This window comes from Myotis brandtii, unplaced genomic scaffold, assembly GCF_000412655.1.
Source record: "Myotis brandtii unplaced genomic scaffold, ASM41265v1 scaffold350, whole genome shotgun sequence".
Taxonomy (NCBI): domain Eukaryota; kingdom Metazoa; phylum Chordata; class Mammalia; order Chiroptera; family Vespertilionidae; genus Myotis; species Myotis brandtii.
The window spans coordinates 1061944-1073565 of record NW_005363468.1 but is presented as its reverse complement, the minus strand read 5'-3'; the positions used below and the strand labels follow the sequence as shown (position 1 = coordinate 1073565).

At 39.1% G+C, this 11622-nt stretch overlaps 1 protein-coding gene across 1 annotated transcript; it reads left to right on the top strand.

The window, feature by feature from the left end:
- Positions 1-2625: 2625 nt before the first annotated feature.
- Positions 2626-9891, top strand: CLN5 (ceroid-lipofuscinosis, neuronal 5). The gene is made up of 3 exons (XM_014544073.1): positions 2626-2791; positions 3683-3908; positions 7132-9891. Exons 1-3 carry the CDS (start codon positions 2708-2710, stop codon positions 7641-7643), a joined length of 822 nt encoding a protein of 273 aa, XP_014399559.1. The 5' UTR covers positions 2626-2707; the 3' UTR covers positions 7644-9891.
- Positions 9892-11622: the final 1731 nt, after the last annotated feature.

The following is an 11622-nucleotide window of genomic DNA, read 5'->3' as shown; positions in this document are numbered from 1 at the left end:
CCGTGGGCAAACCCCGGCGCGGTGTGGAAGGAAGTTGGGAGCGCAGGAGTGGCCCCTGCCTGTTGCGTGTCGCCCTGCGGTCTCTCAGGGACACTTGCGTCAGTGAGGAGGGGACAGACCCAGGGCTGACCTGAATTCTGGAAGAAAAGGGACGTAAAGCTATTTTATCGCGTCACTTTTAGACTCTTGGAACAGTGGGGACTTTTAACTTCACATTTATTACGTTACACCATCATTAGCTACCGTGAGTGCATAACCTTTGGCAGACTTTACAGCAGCATCCCCTGGTCTCCGTTCGCCGGGACTTCCCGTTTTTAGCGCTGAAAGTCCGATGTCCCGGGAAGTCCCAGGCGGGCGGGTGACACTTCCTTCGCCCACCGTCTTAAGCCCGCAGGTAGGACGCTGCTCGCAAGTCAAGCGCGGAGGCTGCAGAACCGTGAGGCGGAATCCAGCCTTTGACCTAGAAGAGTATTTACTTGGCCTGATACTGTCAGGTGGCTAAACACAGAGAAATAAAACATGCTGTCACATGGGGCTCGGGAAAGGCCAGCAGCTTTGAAAACGCATAAAAACTAGCCCAGCTGGTGAGGCTCAGTGGCTGGGCATGGCCATCAGGGTTCCATTCAGGGCAGGGCGCAGGCGGGTCTCATCCCCAGTGTGGGGGTGCAGGAGGCAGCCAATGATTCTCATCATTCACAACTATTTTAGATGACAAAATAGTGAGTTGGGAGTGAGTTTCGGATTCCACCTGCCGCTGATCAGATCCGGCACCATCAAGACTAGCTGTGTGATCTTGGCAAAGTTGTTCAGTACCTCTGTGCCCACGTGTCCTCCGTCAGAAAGTGGGGATAGTGGTAGCACTACCTTAGTTTTGTTGGGGGGATTAAATCTAGTAAATGCCAGCTGTTGTCAAACCTGGATATTAGTGGATTTTGCTCACGGAGTGGTTTTCACCAGTTCTTGTTTTGCTTGCTGTACATGAAAAGAGAAGTTTGTGGTTGATGCCGGTGTTCTGGGAAATGTTAATAAAATGTTCATAGGAAGTAAAAATTAAATATTCAGTAAAACAAGGAGGAAAGTGTAAATACAAAACTACTTGATTTAAGGGCAGGGTATTGAGTATGACTTCTTATGTTTAACAGTTTCAAATATGAAGTATATGTTGCTATCTAATAACCTCACCTGTATGTAAGAAAATTTATTAAGTGTGAACTAAGTTATGCTTTTGAAATTACCTTAGACGTAAAATAGGTTTTGCAGTGGGCAGGTGAGACATACATAATCAAACGTTTGTTTAAACCAGGTAAGCACCTATCAAACAGCTGAATCTGGTCAATGTTCCTGAGGGTTGTTACTATTTCTGGCTAACATCTAGATTTCAATTAAAATAAGAATTTTTGTTGATGTGCTAGGATTGTACAACAGTAGCTCTAGCTGGAACCTTAGAGCACAGATATAGGTAGCTTCTTTCCCTTTCGTCTTTTCTCCCCGTGTCTAATATGGGAGGTGACCAGTAAACACTGAGCTGAGTTCCCCTGTCGTCCTATTGCCACGGCCTTCTCAGGCCACTTTCTTTTCTTGTTGCATTATTGAAGTAACCTCCTAAAACTGACCTCTCAGCCTTAATTTGGCCTCTCTCCCTTCTTCTAATTTATAAAATAAGATTTATCTTACAGCAAAATCAGTCATATCAGATCTGCTACTTAAAATCCTTTCTGCTGACTCCTCGACTCTGCCCTCCCGGTGGTCGGACTCAGGCGGTTCGGCTGCCTCCCTCTCCTCTCACCACTCCTGCCTGGAAGCCTAAAGCCTGGTCTTAATTACCCACCAGAGACTCTTCCAGTGTCTTGTGCTTATCTTATAATACTTAGTGTTTTCTCTCCCTTTCTGTCCTAATCTTCGAAAGTAGCTTAAAAACCTAGGCCAGCTCTTCATCTCTCTCTTTGGCCTCCTCACGCCCACCTATCCCATACAGGTGGAAATGATTTCTTCCTCTTTTGTGTCCATAGGACTTTGTGTATTTCTTTGGTCTAGCACCTACTACACTGCGCTTCATTGTTTAATGTCTTCCCAGCCCAGACCCAAAGCGCCTCGAGGAAGGGAATGACATTATAATTTTTATTTCCCTCCTTCCTAGTATAGTGTCCTACACATAGTAGGTCCTCAATAAATACTGGTTTAAGGAATATTAGTGAATTTTTAAGAAAATAGTGAACATATTCTATTTAATCATAATTATCTTTGAATTATCTTAGCACTTAGCATATGGATTGTTTGGGAAATTAAGTATCATTTGAAAACTATTCCTTTATTCAGTAAACATTTGTCTACTAAATAAGATCTAGAGCTATAACACTTTAAGGTATGGTCCCCATCTTCAAAATTCTCCCAGTGGGAGCAAGAAACAGGGAAGCATGCTATTATCCACGTGTTTTTAATATATCTCTTGCTGTAAAAGAAATCATTGGAGTTTGTTCACAGGATAAATAAAATGTATATTTATATGCTATGGGCTTAGCTTTAAATGTTTTCTCTAAAAATGTTATTGACAGTGAAGTTAAAATTTGGATTTTAAAATGTGCAAGAAGAAGCATCCTAAGTTGATGGTTTCTTTTTCTTTATTAGACGCTTTTCCTTCCGTCCGGCACCAGATCCTTACTGTCAAGCTAAATACACTTTCTGTCCAACTGGCTCCCCTACCCCAGTTATGAAGGGTGATGATGTCATTGAAGTCTTTCGGTTACAAGCCCCAGTATGGGAATTTAAATATGGAGACCTCCTGGGACACTTGGTAAGGATCTATCTTGATCTTACAAGTTCAGTTAATTAAATTATGTGATTATTAAGTGGATTTGAGGAAATAGTTTAGATTATGTTTACTGGTTTTGCTCTGCGTGTATTTAAAATGAGTAGTCAAGCCTGGCCAGCGTGGCTCAGTGGTTGGGCATTGACCTATGAACCAGGAGGTCAGGGTTTGATTCCCAGTCAGGGCACATGCCCGGGTTTTGGGCTTGATCCCCAGTAGGGGTTGTACAGGAGGCAGCCAATCAAATTCTCTCATCAGTGATGTTTCTATCTTTCCCTCTCCCTTTCTCTCTGAAATCAATAAAATATTTTTTAAAAATTGAATAATCAAAAAACCCCAACATTATCAGGTTTCGTGATCCTGACAATAATAAATGAAGTTGCTCTCATTCCTTTTAATATTCTGAATCCAAACTCAATTCCTGTACCCAGCTCCTGGAAAAGTAGGAAGGGAGGAGGCCCAGAGGAAGGGGCAAAACAGGAAACACTTCTTCATTTTCAGGTCCTGTTGAATGTACTTTTCCTGGGTTAGTCCACCATTTGAGTATCTCACCACCTGTGAGGTACATAGAGTTCCTTCCTGAGACTGTGGCATGGCGGCCTCTCACACTCATTCTAAGATGTAAGGAAATTAGGAACGGTCCACATAGCATACGTTTTCCCGATCTGAGGTGAGCTGCAGTGGCAATCAGAGTGGACGAGGGCCTGAAATTTGAGGAGCTACAGAGTGGACCGAGTAGCATCATGGAAGAAGGAACAGCTGAACATTGTTCTGCTTGACTTGCATTTGTGGTATATCTGTCACATTTGCTCCCTCTGGTTCCTGGACCAGTGGTTGCTTCACAAATACTTTTATGCCTGTATGATCTTTACACAGAAAATTATGCACGATGCCATTGGATTCAAGAGTACTTTAACTGGCAAGAACTACACAATGGAATGGTATGAACTTTTCCAACTTGGAAACTGCACATTTCCCCATCTCCGACCTGAAATGAATGCCCCATTCTGGTGTAATCAAGGAGCTGCCTGCTTTTTTGAAGGAATTGATGATGGTCACTGGAAGGAGAATGGGACGTTAGTTCAAGTAGCAACCATATCAGGTAAGTTAAAAAAAATACGGCATTATTTGATGATTGCATCTAAATATCTAAATGATAGAAATTTTTTTCATTGAGGCATTTCAGTAATGTCTTAGTTTATAGGGGTCAGTTTATAAAATGTACTTCTAGAACCACTAACCTTTGACCCAAACTATTACTCATGCAAAACTTCAAGTGTAAGTGATGAGTAGCTTATCTCCTTTATTCCCATGGTAAAAATAAATGACATGATAAAACAATTTACACAATGTAATTGGACTTCTTAAATAATAGAGGGAAATACATAAAATGCCTGAAAAAAATAATTCATTAAAGGACCCGTTAACTGTATCTGGGAAGAGGCTTTTAGTGATAATACATTAATAATAATAGCCACCACTCATGTTCTGAGTACTTTACATATATCACAGCATTTATAATCACAGAAGCCCCCTGAGATAGTTGCTATTAGTTTTCCCATTTTTACAGATAGGGAAACCGAGGCACAATGAGCTAAAAGTCCCACAACTAAGGAAGTGGGACTGCAATCTTGGCAGTCAAGCCTTATTAACTCTTTTCTTAACTACTTTGTACATTGCCTCCTAAAACATATGATCTCACACATTTGAGGCCTCTTGAGCAATTTAAATATTTTATCTCTGAGATTTTCTGTTCTCTTGCATGTGCCAGTATTTGAAAGTTGCTAAAACAGTTGGAATTTTGCTGCGTGCGTATTGCATTTAGTTAGTGATAAAGAAAGGAGTTCAGCAGAACTTGTATCAGAAACTGGTCACATTTTATCTTACTGACTCATTGCTTCGTGTGTAGAATGAAGATGAGGCTTTTAGAGGTAGGGAGCTTGCCCATATAATTTACAGGACTCTACATTATAAATTGTTGTTCTCCACAAAAGTGGAAATAAAAAAACCACTGTTTGTTATAAGAACTATTCAATGAACCACAGGACTTGAGGAAATTACCATGCTTTCCGCTTATACAGCTCTTTACAGAGCATTTTGGATTGTGTTCAATTGGGAAGATAAAATACTCTTTTTACAAATAAGGAATTAAAGTTCAGCCAGGTGGCATGATCTACCTGTCTTTTAAGGTCACATAGGTTAATGTAGAACCAGGAATAGAATTGGTGTCTCTTACATGTCATCTGGGGATATTTTAACTATATGCTGTGCTGTTTTCTAATCTTTCTTTCAACTATATACCATGCTGTTTTCTACTTTCTAATTGCTACAAACCATCCCAATAATATAAAAGTTCATTTCTTTTTTACCAGTGTTCGGTATAATAAATAGCTACTCTTTCATTCTAGGCCAGTTCACATCTTTCCTTTTTCATTTCCTCCCAGCTCATTATCTGAAAATTCTTCCTTCTGACATAAACATATGGTCATATGAACAAGAGATCAGTTTCCTGGAAAATATTTTGTAATATGCCAGTACTTAAATCTTTTAAGTTATCCATCTGCTCTGCAATTAATCCTATCCATTGGCCTTTTCTCATGTTACAAAACAGTGTTTCAAAGCATTCTTTTTTTTTTTAAATATATTTCATTGATTTTTCACAGAGAGGAAGGGAGAGAGATAGAGAATCAGAAACATCGATGAGAGAGAAACACCGACCAGCCGCCTCCTGCACATCTCCCACTGGGGATGTGCCCGCAACTCAGGCACATGCCCTTGACCGGAATCGAACCCGGGACCCTCCAGTCCACAGGCCGACGCTCTATCCACTGAGCCAAACCAGTTTCGGCTCAAAGCATTCTTATCTCTTAATCACAGCACTGGCTTTTCCAAGTTGAAGAACACTAAGAACAGTCTCCCAAGTTTTAAGAAAACAGGTTTAATTCTATAAAATTTTAATTCTATAAAATTGACAAAACAGCCACTCTATTTTATAGCATGAAGTACTGATTTTACAGATTCCAGTTGGAGTAACCTAGGAAGCATCCATAGTGACAAAGTGAAATGTCGGGGCCAGGCTCTTTTAGCCATCATAAATGCCCAGATGAGCTTGTAAACATGCAGAGTACAGTGTTTTGTTACCATTTAGAGCAGCGGTTCTCAACCTGTGGGTCGCAACCCCTTTGGCGGTCGAATGACCCTTTCACAGGGGTCGCCTAAGACCATCCACATATCAGATATTTACATTACAATTCATAACAGTAGCAACATTACAGTTATGAAGTAGCAACGAAAATAATTTTATGGTTGGGTCACAACATGAGGAACTGTATTTAAAGGGCCAGAAGGTTGAGAACCACTGCTTTAGAGGCTCTTGTGCTCTGGTACAAGGTGGTAGGAGGGACTGTTAGCCATCCAGGTGTCCATATAGTCCATGAACTTGGCCAAAAACATTTCCAGTTTTAGTTGATTTATTGGAAGAATGTGTGTGGTGGGTAGGAAGGTTGTAAGCAGAATCTCAACAGCTGCAAGTACAGGAAGAAAGGGAAATACCAAATGTCCTAGGCGGGTTGGGTACAGTGCGTCCTCTTATACAGCGGTTCTCAACCTGTGGGTCGCGACCCCTTTGGCGGTCGAACAACCCTTTCACAGGGGTCGCCTAAGACCATCCTGTATATCAGATATTTACATTACGATTCATAACAGTAGCAACATTACAGTTATGAAGTAGCAATGAAAATAATTTTATGGTTGGGTCACAACATGAGGAACTGTATTTAAAGGGCCAGAAGGTTGAGAACCACTGTCTTATCACATTGGAAGGCAGCCTTCTCTAGCTATTCCTCAGGAGCCACACAGACTGCACGCATGCCATGCCTTGTGACTGAGCTCCTCATTTCACCCTCCTCAGTTCTTGTATGCGTTACCCCATGCACTCTTTGCTCTTACACAATTTCCCCTGCTTCCTTTTTCTCTTTTGCCTCTGAATACAAGGTTTGTAGAGAGTGGTAAAGAAATACAACTTCTTTTTGTGTATAGTTTTGCTTTGATTATAGCTTAAATGACTATAAAATTAGTGTATGTAAAACTCATCTTTATACAGCCTATTATTATATCTAATGTTTACAATTAAGAAATATCTAGTGCCTTGAACATGGAATAAAAACTGACTGAGCTTGGATTCCTATTGTGAGATGCAGGTTTGGAAATTCAAAAACTATTGTTTATGTATGTACATCTATAGCCTTAATCTGGTTAGAACATTTGACTTAAAACTAACATGATTAATTTTGATATTCACATAAGTGATTTTTTTTTTTCACTAGGAAACATGTTTAACAAAATGGCACAGTGGGTAAAACAGGACAATGAAACAGGGATTTATTATGAGACATGGACTGTCCAAGCCAGCCCAGAAAAAGGGGCAGAGACATGGTTTGAATCCTACGACTGTTCCAAATTTGTGTTAAGGACATATAAGAAGTTGGCTGAACTTGGAGCAGAGTTCAAGAAGATAGAAACCAACTACACAAGAATATTTCTTTACAGTGGAGAACCTACTTTTTTGGGAAATGAAACATCTGTTTTTGGGCCAACTGGAAATAAGACTCTTGCTTTAGACATAAAAAGGTTTTATTACCCCTTCAAACCACATTTGTCAACTAAAGAATTTCTCTTGAGTCTTGTAAAAATTTTTGATGCAGTGATTATACACAGACAGTTCTATTTGTTTTATAATTTTGAATATTGGTTTTTACCTATGAAATTTCCTTTTATTAAAATAACATATGAAGAAATCCCTTTACCTAACAGAAACAACACAATCTCTGGTTTATAAAATCTTTATTCTACTGATTTGTATCCTTCTACCACCAGCATATCAGTCTTTCATGGAGTTGTTTTACATTTGTGTATTTTTTAGGCCTTTCTTCCTTGGGGCAGAAAGGTAAAATGCACAGGGGCAGAATTGCTGCATAATAATATCTCAGGAATTTTTTTGGAAAGAAGCTGAAACTCTAATAGTGTTGGCCCAAGTGAGCACATTATGTGATCTTGATTTCAATCTCCCAACCCTTTATTAACATGGAGAATTACAGTTTATATCAGCTATATAGGCTCTTTATACCCAACATTTTAAAATCATGAATACAGTGTACCAAGATTTTAAAATTAGCCCCAGTGACATTTTCGTGGTAGGAGCTATTGTCTTCTGGTATGGTAGTTACCCTTTTACACTTAAGTACTCTTTGGTAGTTTAGACTGACTTTACAGCTCTTGCAGCTTTTGGAACTGTTCTATTAGTTTGATTTTGTTCCGTCCACTTAAAGCTAAAGACTAATCTGGACACCATATGTAGAGTGGCTGTGGTTCCAGATGAAAAAGAGCACAAGTGTTTGGCTAGTATTTTAGAACTAGCTAGTAACTGGCATTGTGTGATATAAGCAACTTAATACTTTCGAACCTTAGTTTTCTTAGCTCTAAAATGATTCATCTGTGAGGACTGTTGTAAAGATTGAAGCCATGTATGTTTGACATAGTAAGGTCACAATAAATAGTAGCTATAAAGATTAATCGAAGAATGAACTGGATCTTGCCTAATGAAACTAATGGGCGTTACTGACTGCAGACATGTCTGGGTGATAGGTGCCCTGACTCCTTCACTGCCACTGTAGCCCCCCTCTGCCCACTGAAGCTGCCAGCTCGGAGGAAGAGGGTAAACTTCTCATCCAGAGGACAGGTTTTTGGCAGGGGTCTCCAAGTAGCTGTACTTCCAATTAGGGCCATCAAACAAGGTTACAGGGTCCTTTAAGTGTCTGATGATCAGCTGAACACATTGTCTCTATTCATGGAAAAAACAGTAAGATGATGAAGCAAGAATCAGAGAAAAAAACACCTGTGTTTAGTGTTTACTGTACCAATCATATTCAGTTTCTGTTAACATTTGAGTGCTTCCTGAGAGGTTAGTACATGATCTCTGAGGTCTCATAAAAAGCCTAAGCATGGATATTATTTACCTGGTCCACACGAGTAAATAGGCTTTAGAAAGCTTAAGGGACCTTTTCCATGGCTACCCAGCGAGCATTAAGAGCCACGTTTGAACCAAGTTCTACTGACTGAATGGGATGCACTCTCAAGCAAGCTTTGTCAGCGCTGGTGTGTCCTCAGACCAATGCCTGCATCATGGCCCTTAGGAGAGAAGTACAGATACTGACAGGAAGCATTTAGAAACTTCAACTTGTTGGAGTAATTTTGTTTCTGATGAATCTAATTTTTTAAAAAATAGGGCTTGTATTTTATGTCATTTTATAATTCATTTGTGGAGGAATTCACTTTTATTTTTCAAATTATAGGCACTATACGATAGCCTGAAAATAAAAACCCAGCCCGTTACTACAGATAGCTTGAGAAATTGCAGAGCCTTACTCAAGTACATAGGGAGAACTTGGATCTTTGCATTATCTCTATCTACTGGCTACAACTGGGTAAGGCCGTCTTTTACTGGGTTCTTAGGAAAGTTGTTCCAGGAAAACAATAGTTTAGATTTACAGAGTTGCATTGGGATAATAAGCAAACTCCTGTGCCAAGTTTGTTAGCTGTGCACCACAGAACTTGGTTCCAGAGCAAAGCTGAATGAGGACATCTGTAGATGGAACCTGAATTTTTAAGCAATATTCTAATAGTTACGTTAAAAAAGCATTCAAGATTTTTAATTGTTCCTAAGAATACTAATAAATGAAGAAATTCCGTGAAAGTAGCAGACTCAGGTGACTAGCACAAAAAGCATAACATTCATATAAGTAAGTACTTTTTAAGAATTTTCTAAACCTCTCGAACTATCCTTAAAAGATGAAGTAGGGCTTTTCGATAGAGATGATTCAAGAATGTTTTCAAAATAGGAGTTGGGCCACGCAGGAATTTACCAATTAAATGCAGACCTTTGAAATACTGTATAACTTCAGTGTGATTGCTACTTTTCTGTTAAGTTGTAAATTGATAAAATTTCCTCTGTTTAAGAGAAACCATTTTGTTGAAGTTTGAATTATATAAGGGCTTTACAATAAATATACCCTCACTTATTAATTCTGGCTCACTATTAAGATAAGTATACCCACAAACTGGCATAAATATATTCTTTTAGAGCAGCGGTTCTCAACCTGTGGGTCGCGACTCCTTTGGGGGTCGAACGACCCTTTCACAGGGGTCGCCTAAGACCATCAGAAAACACATATATAATTACATATTGTTTTTGTGATTAATCACTATGCTTTAATTATGTTCAATTTGTAACAATAAAATTGGGGGTCACCACAACATGAGGAACTGTATTAAAGGGTCGCGGCATTAGGAAGGTTGAGAACCACTGTTATAGAGGAAAATAGTCAAAAGGTGAAATTACTGAACTCTAAGTATTTGAAACCCTCAATCAAAATTGGCTCTTTAGAAATCAGAAAAAACAAGATTAGGAAGTTTATCGTTTTATGATCTGCTCTGGTGCATTTAATGACTTCTCTGGGACTGCAGTTCCTTTAAGGTGATGACTTCATTTTTTTAAAGAAATTGTTGGCATGTTATACAAAGAGCAGCGCTCCAAAACCACATGTGTTTTTTTCCCTCCGTTTCACAGCCAAACGGTTGGCCAGTTTGTTTCCAGCATCTTCCTCACATTTATCCTTTATTGTCCAAGTAGCTTCCTGCTCCTTAAACTTTATACATTTTCTCTCCCCTATTTAAAACAAGAGAGGATATTAATTATATATTCTTTTACTGGACTGATTATTCTAAGGATAAGCTCTTAATTCACTTGGAGGAAAAAGGTTTTGTGTCCTTTTATACATGTCATATATGGCCTTTTTAAAAGGAATGTTGAGTGTGAGCAAACAGGTAAAACTTTTCTGGCTGCTTGGTAGTATTAAAACAAGCCCCACAGTTTGCAGGTTGGTGCAGCTGCTATGGAAAGTGTGGAGGTTCCTCAAAAAATTAAAAGTAGGACCCCTTACAACCCAGCAATTTCACTTCTGGGTATATATCCAAAGAAATGCAAAACACTAATTTGAAAAGATATATGCACTCTTATGTTCATTGCATTGTTTACAATAGGCATGATATCGAAGCAATGTAAGTGCCCATCAATAGAAAAGTGGATAAAAAAGTGGTGGTACGTTATGCAATGGAATATTACTCGGGTATAAAAAAGAATGAAATTTTACCGTTTGTGATAACATGGATGGAGGATATTATGCTAAGTGAAATAAGTCAGACAGAGAAAGACAAATACCATATGATTTCACTTATATGTGGAATTTAAAGAAAAAAACTAAACAAAACAGAAACAGACTGACAGTTATAGAGAACAAACTGAGGGTTGCCAGATGGGATGGGGGTTAGAGGACTGGGTGAAAAAGTAATGGGATTAACAAGTACAAATTGGTAGTCATACTGTAAAGTACAGCATAGGGAATACAGTCACAGTATGGTGCCAGGTGGGTAGTAGAATTATCAGGGATCACTTTGTCAATGATGTAATTGTCTTAACCATTATGTTGTACACCTGAAACTAACATAAAATAATATTGAATGTCAACTGAAATTAATAAAATGACCTTTCACTGGAAGGCGGAATTCAGTCCTTTAGGATACACTAGGAGAGAATTCATCCTCCTGCCTTTTCCAGATTCTAGGGGCTGCCTTTCCTTGGTTCATGGCCCCTTCCTTCATCTTCAAAGACAGCAGCATAGCTGCTGCTTAGCCTTTCATTATGCATTTTCAATTTTTAAAACTCTTATTACAATAAAGAGCCTGGACCCTTTTTATGTAAA

Bases quoted from the DNA above. Each gene is read 5' to 3' on its own strand.
- CLN5 (XM_014544073.1), top strand. From the start codon at position 2,708: ATGAAGGGTGATGATGTCATTGAAGTCTTTCGGTTACAAGCCCCAGTA. The intron at 2,792-3,682 runs GTAAGGATCTAT...ATCTTTACACAG, and splicing joins GAGACCTCCTGGGACACTTG to AAAATTATGCACGATGCCAT. The intron at 3,909-7,131 runs GTAAGTTAAAAA...TTTTTTCACTAG, and splicing joins TCAAGTAGCAACCATATCAG to GAAACATGTTTAACAAAATG.